This window comes from Python bivittatus, unplaced genomic scaffold (genome assembly GCF_059951505.1).
Source record: "Python bivittatus isolate LINGU-HERP-01145 unplaced genomic scaffold, Pbiv_v1 ctg000480_np1212, whole genome shotgun sequence".
NCBI classification, from domain to species: Eukaryota; Metazoa; Chordata; class Lepidosauria; order Squamata; family Pythonidae; genus Python; species Python bivittatus.
In genome coordinates, this window is record NW_028277075.1 from 70,639,426 (window position 1) to 70,658,834 (window position 19,409).

The following is a 19,409-nucleotide window of genomic DNA, read 5'->3' on the forward strand; positions in this document are numbered from 1 at the left end:
GAATGTGGACAGCCCATCGTTATGCCAGCAGCCCCACCAAAACTGGGGCAAGACAGGAGGCACTGGATTCAATTACCAAAAGGTGTGCTTTCAAATCAGCACAATCCTTGCTTCAGATCATCATTGGACATCACAATCATGCCTTGGAGCCTGAAGAGGTCATAAGAACAGAGATCAAATCACTGTTTTACTATTCTTTCCAAAATGCTGTCTTATTGTCATCCTGAGCATTTTCCAAGCTAGCTGAACTAGCCAAGCATCTGGTTTATTTGATGGAAAAGCATCAGAGTTATCCTTGCCCTGTAACTCCTAATAATTCGCTCCTTTCACCTTCAGGAAGAGGATCATCCTTTGTAAACATGTGTTCCCTTTGCAGAAAGAAATCTCATCCTATCTGTCTGAAGATTAGTGTGGGTTTTCTTATAAAAGGGCTATTGTTGTTGTTTAGTCGTTAAGTCGTGTCCGACTCTTCGTGACCCCATGGACCATATTGTGCCAGGCCTTCCTGTCCTTCACTGCCTCCCTGAGTTTGCTCAGTTTCATGCTCATTGCTTCAGTGATGCTATCTAACCATCTCATCCTCTGCCGTCCTCTTCTCCTTTTGCCTTCAATCTTTCCCAGCATCAGGGTCTTCTCCAAAGAGATCTCTCTTCGCATTAGGTGACCAAAGTATCTGAGCTTGAGCTTCATTATCGATCCTTCCAATGAGCAATCAGGGTTGATTTCCTTTAAGATTGACTGGTTTGACCTCCTAGCAGTCCAGGGGACTAATTTCAATATCTTGAATGTCTTGAAATAAACTTAAAATAAATAAATAAACTTAAAATAAACTTATAACTTAAAAGGATTTTAAAAAAAGAGCCTGAAAACAGAATACCACTTTCTAAAAACTATACCATGTTTTGTCATGTCATATAAGTCTAGCTTACCTGAAAAAAACACATCCCTTTCTGTTGAGAAACAAATGTATTACCATTTGTATTTTGCTCATTCTAGCTTATGGGAAAATGGAATTCTGTTTTTCAGATCTTCCTCTGGATCTGGGTATTAAATCAGATCAAAAAGCTTTGGTGCAGTAAAAGGCAAAAGATTTATACAATCTGAAGAGAAACCAGAGTGAAACAGTGGAATTTAAATTTGAAATGAAACCACAACTTTTAAAATTAGGAATCATCTCAGAAAAAATCAACAAGAAATATCTTAATTTAATGAGATATATGCTTACAGCAGTGAGAGTAAATTTTGTTCAACTTTGGAAAAAAGATATAATTTTGACCATACCTGATTGGGAACTCAAACCTGGAGAATATGCAGCAATGGCAAAACTAACAGTGTATATACACAATAGAAGTTTAACTAATTTTAAGCAAGAATGGTCCCATACATACAATACATCACACAGCACATCAAATATAAACATTAGAGACTGGTTTTTCAGGGACTTAAACTTTTATAAATATTGCAAATTAGCATATGTATAAAAAGGGGAAGTCAGAAACTTGCCAACTTCTTTTTATTTTGTTTCTGTTTTTTGCTCCTTTTTAAATTTTATTTTTAGTATTTCAAAATTGCTAAATCTGTTTTGCTCACTTATTTTTCTTTATTAAGAGGCATAAAACATATAGATCTATATTCTTATATATATGCACATATGCACCATGTAACAACATGACGGAGATCGTAATATATTTATTTATTTATTTATTTATTTAATTGTCACATTTATACAGCTGCCCATCTTACACAAAGCAACTCTGGGTGACGTACAACAAATAGATAAAATAACAAATCAATAAAAAGAATCATTATAAAAGATAAAAAGCGATTATTAAAATGAAAACATTATCAAAAATTTGAAAAATTTTAAAATTTAAAATATACAAACCCCATAGAGAGAGCAGAAGATAAATTACAATGGAGCCATCTAAGAATCTCTCCTGTTCCCAAAGACCCCCAGGACTGATGACATAGCCAGATCTTGAGGGACTTCCTTAAGGCCGAAATTATTATTGTAAAACAAATACCTTGATCTATTCTCTTCTTTCATTTTTTCATTTTATTATATATTCATTATATTTAATTCTGAAGAAAAGTCAAATCATTATAATGCTTATTACATTAACATTCAAAATTGTAATTAATATTTACAGAATATCCATTTTTTTCTTTTCACTCATTTACAGTTAATGCTCTAAGGCACTTATATAATAGAATATTAAGAATCTAAGTAAATTATATAAATATCATTGTATCGAAATAACAAATTGTACTAAAATTGAGAAGATGGAACAATAGGTGGTCCATATGGCTAGCTTTAATCATTTGTTAAAGGATTGTGTTAGTTTTACATTAACATTTTATGGATACACTTCTAGTTTCTACAAATGTTACTCATTTATTCATCATCTTATATTTTCTGATTTTATTAGCACTGCTACATTTTTGGTTGTACTTTATCATATCTTCTGGTTGTTATCAATAAATTAGTAACAACAACAACAACCATTTTTTAAAAAAGCTTTGGAGCAGTGAAAAATCAATCAGGACCTCAACGTGGATTAGATAATCTCTGCAAACCTCAAATTTCAAGTAAAATGTAATTGATCATTAGATAGATGGACTATTCATCCTTTATTCTATACTCTACTCTTCTTCCTTCCCAAAAGAAATTAAAGGCAGGAGATAAGAAAAAGAAAAGGAAACACACCTAAAACTAGTCTATACCAATATTGCACCTTTCTAACCTTGAAACTAACCTTGCTTTCACCATTTCCTTACACTGTTTCATACATTGCCTTTTGTTCTTTAAACTTCTTGCCTCTCTCTTTTTGAAGATCTTATCAGGTTCATCCAGCCATGACTTTTTCCCTTCCTCTCAACCCATTCACTCTTCCTTCATATATTGTTCTATACTTTGATCATCATTCATTCTCTCGATATGACCAAATCATCTCAATGTTGTTCTTTCATAATGGTCACTCATTTTTGTATCCAATCATAATTTATTTGGCATCCATTCATTCTTGACTTGGTTCACATGCAGTTCTTAAATACCTCATTCCCCTTGCATCTGACTGACTTTTATGTTTCTCCTGACATATCCAATTCTCACTTCCATATTCCATGGTTCCTTTCCCCACATTACACTTCTCAGGAGAATTGTTGTTGTTTGAGGCTGGATTTAGAATTGGAAACAGTCAGATCTCTAGTTCAAGATCCACTATGATCTGGCATTCCGGCCATAGCATATGCCTTCAGCTCCAACCAGAGATGACCCAAGATAGTTTGCTGTTTGATGCAAAGTACAGGATGATATTCCTTCCCCTTTTCTGCCTTGTAGTGTTTCCCTCAATCAGTAGATCTTAAACTTTTTGACCCAATTACTCCTTTTCTTGGTCTTGAATAATGTCATTAGCCCCACAAAAAAACACAGACTGTGTTGTTTATATAAATTTCTCAGCAGTGGCAGTCCCAAATTGTATCCTCGACTCACAAAGAAGCGATTGCAAATTGCTGCATCGCTCCCAGTTTAAGAACCTCTGCCCTAGATCTAGATTAGCTGCCCAAGGGCAAGTTCTGGTTTTGAGCATTCCTCCTAAAGAAGGAATGGACAGACCGTAATTTGGGATCTGTTGCTAGTTGTTACAATTCAGCTTTTAACTCCTGATTATTTAAGTGGTGAGGGTAAATTGGCTCTTGTGCCAAACTAGTTGTTTGTAATTCTTGATCTTCTGTAATTCCCGTAGAGGCCTGCTGTCTTCAGCCCCAGATCCATCATCTTCTTGGACTTTCTCCTTTTTTGGTAATGTTTTGTATAACGTTTTTATGTTTTATGTATTTATATATATTTATTGTTTTAATGCTTTGTGTGAGCCGCCCAGAGTCCCCCACTGGGGGGAGATGGGCGGAGATAAATTAAAAAAATGAATAAATAATAAATAAATTCAGATATGTTTGTACTTGTATATGTAGCTCATTCTAGAATATGATTTAGAATAGCAGCACTGTGTGCGTATATGTGTGTTAAAATCTGTAAGAAGACAGCTATGGTGTTGCCACCCAAAGCCCATCCCATTTGCATGTCTTCGATGTCACATACACATACAAGAGGGCATGATGCCCACCCCCAGACGCTGCTGATTTAGAAGATGTAGTACTTAATTATTTCCATCCACTAAGCTAAGGTTTTAGACCATCTTGGTATTAAAATAATAATAATAATAATAATAATAATAGTAGTAGTAGTAGTAGTACTGGTAGTAGTAGATCCCATAAGCCTAAAGTCTACCTATATCTACTTTAATGCACATAAGCTCACTAATTTTGTTTTTCCTTATACAAGCTTGAAGAGGTTTAAAAGGATTCCAGACAGGGTTCCCAAGTGTTTACAGATATGGAGAAGAAATATCCATTCATCACTTTCCTGCAGGAAAGTTTTGGGGGGAGGCCAGTTTGCTAATTTCTTCCAGCAGTCTCACTTTGCTTTCCTTCCAGGAGAAGAGGTTTAGTAGACTGCAAAGCTCAGAAATTGGCAATGCTCTTTCCCCGTTGAGCCCACAGATTTTAGTTCACTGCCCCAAAATCTCCTACTGGTGGATAAAGCTCTCCTATCTCCTATTTTCCTGAATCCAACCCAGGGATTTCTCATCCATGCCTTATAGTGCCTTTTATCTATAAGAAACAGAGGACATGCACCATTCTGTCCAATGCAAACAGGAGAGAGGTCCTCCAGAGCAAGGTTTGTTTTATAACATCAGTAGGAATCAGATTGGTCTGCCCAAATTACTCATCTTAATAGTCATATTCAAAACCATCCTTCAGGGAAAATCCTAATTCAGTTTGGCCTAATGTAGTGTTTATATCCAATGTATTGGAAGTCACCACGTTGGGGAAGACTGCCTAATTATTTACTGGCAAGAACGAGAGAGATTGTAGAGCTCTTGAAGAAACTGGTCCTGTCTGCCATTCCTGGTGAACTTCAAAAATGACCTTGAACTTGGATGTCTTTGGCCGAAGTCTAAGCCAATACCCCATTCACCCTTCTAGGACCTGTGTTTCAGTGTGCTTTATTCATTTTAATGTAGACAGGAATAAAAGAATGAAATGGCAAAAACAACAGCAAAAATAGCATTAATAAGCTTCTGGGCTTCTAGGGAAACTTCTTTGGTGTCTCTTCTGAAAATGGCAGGTAATTTTTACTCTGGATTTGTTCTGCCATCTTGTGAATGAACAGCAATGACAGGCTACAAGGGGGAAAAAATCAGAATAGAAATGCATGTTCAAATCTGAATAAATGCATGGAATATAACAACATGTATGACGCAGTACTATTATTGTGTATTATTCCTTGGCTCTGTATTTGGCCATTGATTTAAGCTCTCTGAGGAGCATTTTATTTTGGGGAATTCATTATCGTAAGAACAGACCTCAGAAAATCAGTGGGACATACATACAGAAGAAAAGCAGGGTTGCAGTGGGACCTTGGGGCTTTAAGGAGGAAGAATCAGATGTTTTGTTGTATGTTAAACAGCTAAATAGGACTGCTTAAATCATGACCTAGAGACAAGACAATATCCACATCATGGAGCTAGAGCAAAACTGGGGTTGCTAGGCCATGTAGGTGACCCTGCAAATCCCTCTCAAGCATAAAACTCTACATTTTTCAGTTATCACATACTCTGTGTGTGTGCTTCCATGTCAGTTTTTGACTCCTGGCAACTGCTTGGACAAGTCCCTGCAGTTTTCTTGGCAAGATTTTCAGAAGTGGTTTGCCACTGCCTGCTTCCTAGGGTTCAGAGAGAGTGACTGGCCCAAGGTCACACAGCTGGCTTCGTGCCTAAATCAGGACTAGAACTCATGGTCTCCTGGTGCCAAGCCCCATGCTCTTAACCACTACATCAAACTGGCTCTACTTTAATATACTAGGGAATGGAAACAGCAGGGCACTACTGCAATCATGGCCTACTTGCCTGTGGATTTCCCACTGGCACCCTCTTGGCTGCAGTGGGATTATCTTTTGCCAGATACTTATAGGCCAGGGCTTGTAGGTCTTTTGTATATTCTTACGTTTATTTTTTTTAAGTTTCATTGTAAAATATTTGTTTGCATCTCTTTACTTAGCCACAAGATGTCAGTATGCCAACACAAAGCAGAGACAAGCTGGGACTTTTCCCATTTTCCCAGAAAAGCGTAATTACAGTCAGCTGGATGCTTCCAGACTGAACTTTTATTGATTTGTCTTCATTCACAAATGTTTACAAGCAGCATAAAAAGGCTGCTGTACCAGTAAAGGAAAAAGTTCCTGAGAAAGCAGGCAGGTAGACCGACTGTAGCAGGCTTAACTTGATCTATTCCTTACTCAACCATAGGCATTTATGAGATGTCAAGAACTAATTTTATTTAATTTTTAAAAGAGCAGTTCCACTCTCTTTTTCTCTTTTCCTGTTTGGAATTCCTATCTAATTGCTGCAGTATCTTCTGAGGCCTGATAGCAGACAGTGTTGCCGCAAAAACCTGCCAGGACAATGGTTAGGCCGATGCCTCTGGTCCCAGCTGCGAATGCCAGTCCACGCGGTCCAGTGCAAGAGAACGAGAGCAGAATCCAGAGAAGGAAAGATTAAGAGACAACCTTTGGGCTCAAATCCACTGAAATTCTATTCAGTAAAAGGAAAAGAATCAAGAATCCTTAGGGACCGGTACAAGTAGTATAGTAATAGCTTGTCTGGGAAAGTTCAGAACCTCAGATTAGTTAAATTCTTTGAAAGATTACTGTTGGTTAATACATTCAGAGGAAATGTCTTTTCAGTTCTTCTCTCCTTTCTGGGTGTGGGTGATGGAACAGCCTGAAAGCACATGGTGTTGCCACCTCGCAGATGGTAAGAAAGGTTCTGGGATCCACTTGTTGCCTCTACATCCCTCCTATTACATGGTGATGGAGAAGGAGAATTTAAATAACAATTTCATTCTCATAATCTCAGTGCAACTCTTTCCATAATCCTTACAGCCAAGCACCCCCCAAATTACTGCATAGATCAGGGAGAAGGCAACGTTTTGGTAGCCTTGCTTAACATGTGTGAGAAGACTGAGGGCTGCAGTTGGAGGAGTGGTGATGTCAATGGCGGGATTTGGATCTGTGTCTCGGTTTTCCTGGCCTTTGAGAGGTCTGTCCTTGTTTTTACAGCTCGGTTAAGGCCATTTCAGGGTTTATAGTAGTAGTAGTAGTAGTAGTAGTACTTTCCATAGTAGTAGTAACTATGGAAAGATCCCTCACAACATCTGGAGAAACTACCCTGAGGCTACTTCCACATCACCATCACTTCCACTTTCCAATCCTTCAAAAACAGTTTGAAGATTAATTGTGATTGTCTTCAGATCTGCCATACTTGAAACAAACTTAGAACAAGGAACAATAATCACTGCTCCTCCTCTGTAGCCTAGGAACAATATAATTGGTCTCACTCTTTTTCACCATCTGCATTTTATGTGTGCATATATCTGTTATATGCAAAACAAACAAACCTCTTAGGAAGGGAAACAAGCCACCTTTGAGAGCCCCAAATTCCAGGAGTCGGGACAAGGCAGGAGTTCCTACAAATGAGGAAACAGACCATCCACAATCTCCATGGAGCTACAGCATTCAAACAACAACAACATGAGCTCACTGCATTTCAAATACCCTGTACCTGAGCCACAAATAAATGGGCTCAGCTTTCAAAAAGAGATGAGTTCATGTAATGATAGAGATTTGGAGTGGCTTTCAAACTACCAGCATCCTTGTGTAGAAACAACCTGGAGAGTTCACCTTCAAATAGTCTAGAAATGCACTGAGAGCTTTCCATGGAAATCAAATGAGAAATCAAAAAATTTGAAAGTGGTTATGTTCAAGGGATAACTATTCTCACCTGTCCTTGGCAGGTGGGGGGAATGGAGAAATCTCTTTTAAAGTAGGCCAATGACAGTAGTGCAAAATCAGTGAAATACTGACTGTTATAGAGGAGACTGATTGTTGATTTTGCTGCTGGGTATATAAAACCACATGGAGAGCTATATTCAGAAATCTTTAATGCTCAAGAATTAGAGTACATCACTGAAATGTCCTCAGTTCATGTGAACCCTTCCTCCAAACCTCATTATAACACATCTCACACACCTGATCTTCAGATGGGTGGGAAACTATTTTAGCACTTCTTGTACTTTTCTGATGGGTCTGAATATTGTTTGGAAATTGTGTTTTTCCATCAGTTTTCCCATGCGGTCTGTGACCCCTTTGATGTAGGGCAGAAATACTTTGTTGGTGGGTGGCTGTTTTTCTTCTTCAGCTTCAGAAGTACAAGAAGTGCTAAAATCAGCAAAAGACAAAAGGGATCCCCTCACCACCGCAGGAGTATACCGCATACCATGCAGTTGCGGGCAAGTATACATCGGGACCACAAAACGCAGCAACCATACCAGGATAAAAGAACACGAAAGACACTGCAGACTACAGCAACCAGAAAAATCTGCAGTGTCTTTCGTGTTCTTTTATCCTGGTATGGATATCCAGAAAAATGCTCTCAAGCACACTGGACACAAAATCCTATTTGAAAACACAGAGATACTGGACAACACCAACAGCCACTATACCAGGCTATACCGGGAAGCCATTGAGATTCACAAACACCAGCACAGCTTCAATAAAAAAGAGGAGAGTCTAAAAATCAACAAAACCTGGCTACCAATCCTGAAAAATACAGCCTGCAAAAGGTCAACGAACTCAGCTAAACCACCAGGACATGTGAACAGTTCACACAATGAACTTGCTAATCACCCCCAGCAGCCCCTCGTTAACAATTCAATAGAAGAAAAAACCCTGCCTAATCCCCAGGAAGATACACACAGATTCTGACACCAAAACAAGCAGCCACTCAGTAACCCAACCCCCCCCCACACATCCCCAATCCCCCCTTCCCCCCCTCAGATCTCTATAAATACCCACAAAAGGGTCACATCACCCTGGGCACAGAGAGAACTGCTCCTGTGTGTGCTCCTGCACTCTGAAGATGCCGGTCACAGATGCTGGCGACACGTTAGGAAACAAAACTTCCAGAACACGGCCACACAGCCAGGAAGACCCACACCAGCCATCGTAGGCCGGTTGTGAAAGCCTTTGACAATACATTGAGTGACTTTCTTACATTTACATGTGTGTCGAAGAAGCAGTAATAGAGGCTGAATCAAAGAGCAAAATTAAACTCTGTTAAACTTAAAGAGTTGCTGCAGAAGCAGATGGTATTGGGTAGACCAGAAGAGAGTGGGTTTCCAAAGGAAAAGCAAAGCGCTCTTTTGCAAGATCAGGCTGAAAGAAAAAGCAAGCCAAAATGGAGCAACACAAACCAGATGCCTGCATTGGCTAAGACAGGAAGGGCAAAAGGTGTGGTGGTGATTCAGCTCTATCTATTTTCAAGCAATTCCCCCTCGGTGCCTTTTTAAGTTACATTACAATATTACATTTGCAGCAGTTATCCTGCAATTTTCTACTAAAATGGCTTAAGGAAAAAAATAGCCTTCTCAAAGTTTTCATAGCTGTCCCTTTAAAGCAGTGTTTCTCAACCTTGGGACATTTCAGAACAAGATGATTTGTTGACGTATTGTTGCTGTGAATCTTCCCTTATGCCCAGTCTACGTACGCAAGCTGTGTCCAGAACCTCTTGAGCAACCGAATACTAGAATAGTTTCCCACCCATCTGAAGATCAGGTGTGTGAGATGTGTTATAATGAGGTTTGGAGGAGGCCGGACCTGGGGAGGCGAGGGAGCAGCAGCTTCTTTCCTGAGCTCCCTATGATAATTTTGTTTTCTTTTTTAAGCTAACTGAGCTCCTCTGATATGTTTTGGAGTGCCTGCCAGTAAATTTTACTAATTTTAATAATAGTTTTTAAATTTTTACTGGACTTATTTTTATAGGATTTATTTTAACTAAGTAATTTTGCTTGGATGAGACAACTGTGGCCAAATGCCTAATGCCAATTTAGCCTACCACACAGTTTAAGGGAGGTTTGGAGGAAGGGTTCACATGAACTGAGGAGGACATTTCAGTGCCGTACTCTCTAATTCTTGAGCATTAAAGATTTCTGAATATAGCTCTCCATGTGGATGGCTGAAGATAAGCTTCTTGAAATGTGACAAGGGGTCAGGTGACATCCGCAGTTGGGTTTCGGCTGACCAACAAAGCAATTAATAGCCAGTGCTGTTTTTGTGATAAGAAATGTATGTCCAATGATAGCAGATGAGATGTATTTGCAGAGTGAAAACCCAACAAGCTAGTTCTGCTGTTGGAGATACTCTGGATTTCCTTAGAAATGTCACCAGCTGTTTATACCGTGAGCCCTAAACTTGGGTTAATACCGGAACCTCTGAAATTTCTCTTGGCTTAGACCTGGGTTGAGCATGCATGTTACAATGATGCTGGTCTATGACCGTCAAAAAGATTTGATTTGATACAAATCACACGACTACACTTTATGTTTTGCACCGGCAGTATTTATTTCTTAAATAATTGCTACCCACAAAGAAGTAGGCTGTCCTTCTAACATGTAGCGACTGCACCATCAGGTTTCTTCACAGTGATGCTGGACTGTCCAGAGGTTCCAGCGCCAGACGTTCCAAACGATGCAGGTGCCACGGCCACAGCACTAGTTTCCCTCAAAACCGCCTGGACTGTCCCCATGTGGTATCCTCTGTGTGAGTGTTTGTTAGAGCAGTAACAGCCCAGGACGGACACCAGTACCACGAAGGAACAGGCGACTAATATGACCACAGTGGCAGTGGAAAAGGGGAGGCAAAGCCCTGCAGGGAGGAGAAGATGGGACAAAGACAGGATGGAAAGTCAGACTGGCAATTCACGGAGATGATGGCAAACTGAGTCAGTGGGCAGCTAGAACCCTGAGTGCCTCCTAGACCTGTTCATTCTCCCAAGCATTTTAGAAGGCTGTCTGGAAATCATCTCAGAGCCGGAGCGCTCTTCATTTCAACCCCAAATTGTAGTGCCTCCTGCTACTCACTGTATGCTGCAAAGGTGCCAGTGCATGCTTATTTTTGCACTGCTTTCGATCTTTGGGTTCACATACAGGTTCTGGGAATAAACGAGGGCTCCAAAGAAAGTCTTGGTGGTTTTACACGGAGGGAATGTTTCTCTTGGCTTAGACCTGGGTTGAGCATGCATGTTACAATGATGCTGGTCTATGACCGTCAAAAAGATTTGATTTGATACAAATCAGGTAGGTAACATCTGATCTAATGCAGATGCCACGAGGCACCTGCTAACTGTACGTTATGAACACAGCTCTGGCTTTCTCTCTGAATATCTCCTATATCTTTAGATTTTAAAGGCCATTGAAAAAAATACTCCCCTGGGACAGCCTTTCCTACCCTGGTGCTGGGTGCTTTTCCCCACGTGCACCTAGCTATAGTACAAACATGCCCTGGCAATCGTTCTTTTTGGCTGCGTCCCCATGGCTTTGCCTTCATTCATCAGCGAGGCAGGCTGATGTGGCCCTTGGCTGTATCAGAGTTTAAATACTGCTTGCTGCTTATTTTGACACAGCCCAAGGCAGCCTTCAGGTGAAGGAACCATGAGAGAGAAGTCAGCTGATGGACACGGGCTGGGAACAGAGGCGAGAGGGGCAGGAAAAGGATTGGCAGCAGGGACAACACATTTCTCTCTGGTAGTTTTCTGCTGACTCAAGGATGATTCAAGAGTAGTTTAATTTGGCAGTGGGGAAAAGCCCTGAGAGCTGAAATGTATCACATTTGGTGAACGCCAAGCTGGGATCGTATAAAGGACCTGCTCTTCATGCACTGGAAATACATGATTAGTGCAGAAAGCATCAGAATCTGTATTTTGACCCACCAGTCCTTCATAGTTGAGCCATTTGCTGATTATCAAGGTTTTATAGCAAAGGCTTGCTTCAAATATTTAGCATAATGACAGTTACGAAGAGAAGAGAATATACGTAGCTCAGAATTGAACTGTGGAGTCCTTGGTGTTCTCTGAGCTTGATTGTTTCATTGCAGACAGTACCAGGCAGGTAACGAAACGTCTGCAAGAAAACAACCAAGGTCTGTTGGACGCAGCGGGGGCAGGGATGGCCACAGTGGAGCCATTCAGCAAGGAGGAGTGCGTCTGCTCACTTTCAGTTCAATGGGACCAAGCTTAAGATCTACTTCTCCAAGGGTTCCTGGAAAAAGGCAGATAAAGGCTCGGACTTCAGCCCTGCTTGCCCTGCAGTTCCACACATTATTGTCCCACTGTCTTCCACAATATGGTTCAGGTTCTCCACATTGTTCTTTTGATTCTGCTTGGGATACATGATTTTATGGACATTAGAAATCCAAAATTACCCCAAAATCTGCTAATATGGAGAAACAAACTGGCTTCCTCTATTTGGGTAGGTGCTAAACAAAGCCAGTGAATAAAGCATCACTTTGCTGAACAAATACGAAGTTCAAGCATTATCCTGCAAAACGGATATTATTTATAAAACTTATATACTGGACTCTTGGAGATCTTGGAGTCTCCAGTAATGATTAAAGTGTCCATGGTTAAAAAAAAACTTGACCCAAAATGAAGAAGAAGAAAAGCAGCAACCAATGAACTCAGATGGCGTTAATCCCCAAATGTCCTCTGAAAGAGCTCTGTTTTCACTAATCTCTGGAAAGCTACCACAGAGGGGGCTAATCTTGCTTCCAGTGGCTGTTTTAGAACACGGGTACCATTACCCAGAAATAATGTCTTATAGCTTCAGCCCCTCTCATCTCATGAAAATGGGACACCACCAGCATTTCACCTCAGGACAGATATATCGTGCGGGTACCTAGGACTATAGGTAATCCCCTATACTGAAGCATCTGCTATTATTGGCATATCATCAAGCTTCTGTTGAGATGGATAAGGAGGATTCACCCCAGTTCAATACCTCCCCTCAATACAGGCAGCTCCAAAAGTAAATTAGGAGGATGGCTTTCTTACCCACCTTTTGAAGGTGATGAGACATCACATCTACGTATATGCTCTTAGATTTTCCACCCCAACTCTTACCCAGCCACAAATCAAATATAATATTAACTCTACATTTAGAAATTCAACTTCCATTTCTTCCCATCCTCTCTCTTAACCTGATTGTTGGAGGCTCCAGTGAAGGTAAATGTATCCAGCTGGAAACGGAGAAACCCATCTTCTCGCATGGCAAGAAAATGGGAGCCGCTGTGCTGCCCATCTACAAAGCATCTGCAGGATAGACAGAGATAACATGAATGGTCTCATGTTATCAATACTTCTAATTATCACTTTACTTGTGTGTGTGTCAACAGTATTACAATGGCAGGCACAACTGCCAGCTAGGTGACTGTGAGCCAGAAACTCTAAGCCCAACCCACACAATGGGTTTGTTGTTGTTGTTGTGGGGAAATGTCAGCCCCACTAGGTAGATCAGACCATGAAATCAACACCACAGGATGGCTAAAACTACTTTTATTGAGATTGGCTACAATAACAGAATCTTGCAGGTCTGATTGTGCTGTACCTCTCCTCCTTCTTATAGTTCAGTGAATTAGAGGAGGTGTCTGAGCCGGTCCTGAATGTTATCTAGACATTGTTGAGTTTAAAAATACTTTAGCCCCTTATGCCTAGGAAACAGCACTGCGTATCTCCATTAAGGTCACGTTCCTTACTCTCTACTGGAAAATAGGCGAGGGGTGCATTACGTACAATACATTAAGTTGTACAAAATAAAGTGGGATATCACCGTTTTGATACTCTTGACCCCTGCCTGTAAGCTAGTAGCAGTAGAGGTGGTAGATTTCCAGATAAACACCTTACTTTAGAAAGAAGCTCATAGACTTTTATTTTGAAAGTTGGGAAATCATTACCATTTCTATACGTTTTGGAAACAGAAGTAATTTCTTCCAAATCTAGGTTCAGGTTGACATGGTGATGACATAGTCGCCAGCTTCTTTCATCATGCTAAACCATAATATCACTGCATGGCTTTGATACTTCAGTTTGCCAAAGGATGGGTTGGTTCTGGGGGTTCATTTTAGGGGTGGTACAGTCACCATGGGTTTCTACAGGTTCCAAAGTGCTGCTCCCCAATCACTACTTTTCTCTCGGGTTGAATCTGAGAACTCACATGGGAGAAGAACAAGGAGAACCTACTTCTCTATCTTTGGACGCAAGTTCAGCTCAGAATAGATCTGCCCTCCAGCAGCCACTTTGGGGCACCTATATGTTTTTCGAAGATGGTATAAATGTGTTGAAAAGTGCATGCCCCTCCAGTGGTGACAATTATTGGCAGGAAAGTTCTCAGCCTCAGAATTTACCAGACAGTCCGAGCCCTCAGCTATTTTAGTTTCCAACCGAGCTCAGAACGCCTGGTAAATTCTGTGGCTGAGAACTGAGCACCATTCACTTCCAAGCAAATAACTGAACAGAATTTACTGTCAAGGTCCTTAGAAATTAAAATAAATAAAACAAACAAAATAAATAAATAAGTAATAAGTAGGAACTCAGCTATAGATGCTTACTTCTACTAAGAAACATGAGGCTAGTTGTAAAGATCATGACAACTGCATTTCACTTTGCTGTGCCCGTACTGTCAGCGACTTACCCATGATTTGTGATGACCTCATATTTCACAGAGGATTCTGCATTTGGGCGAGCGACACATTCATCCACATAGATTCTCAGTGGTACATGGTTATCCTTTCTTACTGATGCCTGGATGTTGATGAGGTCCCCAAGATAGTAAGTAGGGTCAGGCATCAGTTGTGACCAGCTACCTGAAAAGCAATATTTTAATTTTTTTTTTTTTGAATCTGCGCTCAGTCGTTACCGACTCTGCAGTGACTGCTTGGACGAGTCCTTGCAGTTTTCAAGGCAAGGTGTTTCGGAAGTGGTTTGCTAGTGCCTCCTTCCTAGAGCAGAGCCCAGCTGGCGAGCGCAGGAGGCGGGGTTTCCGTTGCTTCGCGCCCTTTTCGGGCGTGCACGGTTTTTCGCGCTTACCGACAACTGCTCCCAACTCCTTTTTGCAAGGCGCCGCCAGCATTTTTCCTCCCACTGGAGTGAGAGTACCCATTTATCTATTCACGTGAGTTTTCGACCTGTTGGGTTGACAGGAACTGGGGAGGAAACAGGAGCTCACCCTGCTAACGTGAAGGTTGGACTTGAACTGCTGAAGCGTCGACCATTTCTGGCCAGCAACTTTCAGCGCCATTAAGCCACTGCACCACTGCGTCCCCACTAATATTTTAATAGAGCATCACAGATAAATCATCACAGATAAAACAACTTGCAGCCTGCGGGCAACCCCAAAATCTTTTTTTTTTGGTAATTTCCCAAGCCCCTCCTTTCCCCAATGCAAATTTCAATGATATGGTTTTAGTGCTTTAAATATTCTTTCAAATGCCCATTGGGGATTTAGAAAGGGCTACCTATCTCTCTCTCTATCCCATCTACACAGCACAGGCAAACAGTCTTCTTTCAAAACACCCTCCAATCTCTCACTGAACTCAGGTAGGCAACTTTACTTAATACTACAACTTTCTCTAAGTCAGTGAAAATGGTATTCTACTTGGTTAGCACACTCACTGTCGTAGACTTCCAGTGCAAAGGCCAGACTCTGTGTGTCCATCACGGTAGAACTGAAAGGGATCCAAGTCGGTCGGAGACCAAGGGAAGAGATGTTCCACAACCTAGATATAGAAACCAAGTCTCAACTAGTCTCATCCTCTTTTGCTTTCCACGAGATAATCATTCTATGAAACGCTTGATGTTGCAAAGAGGAACATCGACAGGACCATCTACTACTGTTTGAAATCCCAGGAATGAAGAGGTCTGAGAGCTTCTCTCTCTAGCAGTCTTTGGCAGAACCTTACCCTTACGGAGGGAAGAGAAATTGCTGCTTGGGAAAGGAGGCATTGCCCTTATCCTCTTTGCTGTCCTCTATACATCACCCAGAGTCACGTTTTGTGAGATGGGCGGCCATATAAATATGATAGGTAAATAAATACAGTAAATAAACAAATATTTTGACAGCCAGATGTGTTAGTGGAGAAAGACTAAATTTTCAGACTTTACTAGGACTCCAATCTTTGAATTCAGTGCTTCTAAAATTTGTGATCAGCTTCTTGTTCTAATTTATCCACTGGAAGTTGGATAAATGACATTATAAAACTTCCTACAAGGGAAGATGCAGTTAAGTGCAAATCCAATTCAAATTAATCTCAGAGCTCAGGAGACCGGTGGCAATTATGCCAGTGCCAAGCATGTAAGAGATTTTCTACATAAGTCGCTTCTCGGTCTGCTTTCAATACTGTTGATAACAAACGAGGGAAGCTAGAGTCCCACATTTCAGTATTTGCGACTTGATCTATAGAGACATGGAGTAATTACAGCTGAGACTATTTAGCTTCTCTCACCAGCATGTTACTCCATGACTTACCTAGGATAGAAACAGTTGATAGCATGGGAGAATGGATTGGTCCGGATCACCCCATCTGGAGCTGGCGGCACATAGTGGAGAATGTTCCTATAATGGATGGTGCCTGGAAGAAGCTAGGGGTCAGATAAGAAATATGCAGAAACTAATGTTAAGTCTGTTACAAGTTTTTAGAAAATGTTATATTCTAAGATGACTAAGGGCCTTTCCCCACTGCTGACTTAAGGTGCCATTCACCCATCCTTGAATAAACAAACATGAATTCAATAAGTTATTGCTGCCTCTACCTGCTGATCCTTATCCTATCTCTAACACCTCTGTCCTGACTCACGGACAAACACTATTATTTAGATTTTGCATAATTTTGCTCCAACATTCTGTTGAGTTGGGAAGAATGAAAAGCGATCACAGTCGTACATAGAGAGAGCTACCATATTTAGGATTTCTCTCCTTTGCTTTCCTTATATAGCCAGCAAATTCTGACTTCTGAATTCCTCCACTCTCTGCTTGGGAGACAGTGTGCATATGGGGGTGGGAGTGTTGCTCCTGCCATTTCAGCCTGGTACATCAGTCCACTGTTCTGCCATTCCAGCCTTGCACCAACCAGGCCACAGAGTTCAAGCTCTTCCTGTCCTCCCAGCTGAGCAGTCTAGCACCATTGTGCAATTCCGACAGAGCCCCCAGCATAGCACAGCTCCTTAAGGAGACAGCAGCAGCAGGTGGCAGAGAAGACTGAACAGAGTTTGGAGAAGAGGGCTCACATGTGTCAGTCTGATATGGCCGATACTCAGGAAGCCCCAGTAGGGACAGAACATGGCGAAACAGACTGGCTCCAGGTTGGCAAAGGAGTGAGATGAGGTCATATATTCTTCCCTTATTTATTCAACCTATATGTTGAATATATATTAAGAGAAGCTGGATTGGAAGAGGATGAGCATGGTTTTAAAAGTGGAGGAAGACACATCAAGAAGCTGCGCTATGCTGATGACATTGTTCTAATAGCCAAAAAAGCAAAGGATCTGCAAGGTCAAGGAGCATAGTGAAAAAATGGGACTAAAATGAAATATAAAGAAGACCAAACTAATGGCAGCAGGTACAACACCAGCCTTAGAACTGATAATGAAGATCCTGAAGTGGCAGATAGCTTCTGCCTTTTGGGATCCACCATAATGGTAAAGGAACAAGCAGTCAAGAAGTACGCTGCAGATTAGCACTTGGTAGAGCAGCCATGAAGGCCTTGGAAAAAATATTCAGATATCCTGATGTGTCTATACTACAAAGACCAGAATGGTATTCCCTGTGACACTCTATGGAAGAGAAAGCTGGACTTTGAAGAAGCAGGATAGAAAGAGTATTGGCACTTTTGAACATTGGTATTGAAGAAGACTCCTGAGAATACTGTGGACAGCCTAGAAAACAAGCATGGATCATTGCACAAATCAATTCAGAGTTCTCATTGGAGACACAAATGACCAGGCTCAAATTATCCTACTTTAGACGCATTATGCATAGACCTAGCTCTCTGATGTTGAAAATGCTCTAATGCTGAGAAAGGTTCAGTTCCTTACAATACTGCCAGCAGAATAATCTAGTGCTATTGGTTCTCAGAGACCACAAGTACAGCAACTCTCATAGTTCTCATAGACCACAAGTACAGCAACTGTGTAGGGAGACAACAGCAGATTGGCTACAGAAAAAGGCTGACCAGGGACTGGACAGGAGGGGACACACCCACATCAGCCTAAAACAGCCCATAAGCGTTGTTATGATCCCAACCATGAGAGGTCACCTCCCTTGTAATATGTGCAGAGGTGTTAATGGGAACAGCCCTTTTTCTGGGTTAATTATTTAAAAGGACTTTGGGTTCTGGTTTTAGCCCCATCCTCTCTTGCTCTGTTGATCTTTGAAATTTGCCAGTGATAGAGCACCTCAGCTTGCAATTCATTTTCCTTCCTGAGTATCATCATTCTGAAGCTTCAGTGACAAGAGAAAAAAATAGTCTGTAGAAATTTAGAGATTGCACAATCCCAAGATAGTTAAATAAAAGTCAGCAGAGCTTATTGCTCCTCCCCGTTGCATATATTGTTACTTTGGAATAAAAGTGTTTAGGGATAGACTATGAATTCTCTCCAGTTCTTCTCTGTGTTTTCTTTGTTACTCAGACAGCCCTGGGAGACATCTCTCCCTCCTGCTTCAGTGCAGGAGAACAGGTGACAGCTGCCCTCACCTGGAATACTTACCAGTGGGTAACTGGACCATAGTTTATTCAGTTAACCCAGTTTTCTGCATTTATATGACACCTTGAACCCTAAACTAACCACAGGGGCTGGGTCAGGGTTGTGCAAACACAGCTGGTGTCAGGAGACAAGCATTGCCACATAGGACTGGTCTTTCCTTCTTTGAAATCTTGCTCTCTACAGCTGTTAGGGAACCAAATCTGGTCCCCTGAAAAGAGTCAGTTCCAAGGAACATTTAAGGAAGGTTAAGGAACATCTTCAATGCCTCATTAGCTTCCGTTGATCAGCTGATATATGTAAAAAAAGCAGGAGGAAGGATGGTTAGTCTTGAGAGTCAATGGAGTTCTCCAAAAGGCAATTTAAATAGATTGTCAACAAAGAAATCCTCTCCTTGCGCTTTTATTTGGGGGAAGGAGCTCATGAAGAGCATCTGCAAATGTAGGAGGAAATTTCCCCTCCTTTCTCTGGAGGACTCTGTAGGTTGACTTTGTGTTGCCCAAGTTGGAAGTTCCTTTTCAAGAAGAATACAACATTTCTGAAAAATTGGGCAGGTCCTGGCAACAACTGGCTTGGGTAATCTGACTTTCACCTTGTGTCATCTGTCTGAGACTCCACGGGAGCTTTGTGCACAAGCCCTTAAGTAAGGAGGTTTGCTCAATGGCGTCTGAGTACAACAGGTCTCTTGGTCCCTAGAGAGCAAGG

General features: G+C 41.2%; 1 protein-coding gene across 2 annotated transcripts in view; it reads right to left on the reverse strand.

Annotated features, from left to right (window-relative positions):
- Positions 1 to 10,642: 10,642 nt before the first annotated feature.
- The window catches only part of LOC112543099 (zona pellucida sperm-binding protein 3-like), a 41,073-nt gene continuing 32,306 nt past the window's right edge, over positions 10,643 to 19,409 (reverse strand). For both annotated transcript variants that reach the window (XM_088146244.1, XM_088146243.1), the window contains exons 3-7: positions 16,474 to 16,586; positions 15,621 to 15,724; positions 14,641 to 14,812; positions 13,151 to 13,262; positions 10,643 to 10,822 (exon numbers count right to left, since the gene is read on the reverse strand). In XM_088146244.1, the coding sequence (XP_088002370.1) occupies positions 10,781 to 10,822; positions 13,151 to 13,262; positions 14,641 to 14,812; positions 15,621 to 15,663 (369 nt within the window). In that variant the 5' untranslated portion in view covers positions 15,664 to 15,724; positions 16,474 to 16,586 and the 3' untranslated portion in view covers positions 10,643 to 10,780. The remainder of the gene's footprint in view (positions 10,823 to 13,150; positions 13,263 to 14,640; positions 14,813 to 15,620; positions 15,725 to 16,473; positions 16,587 to 19,409) is intronic.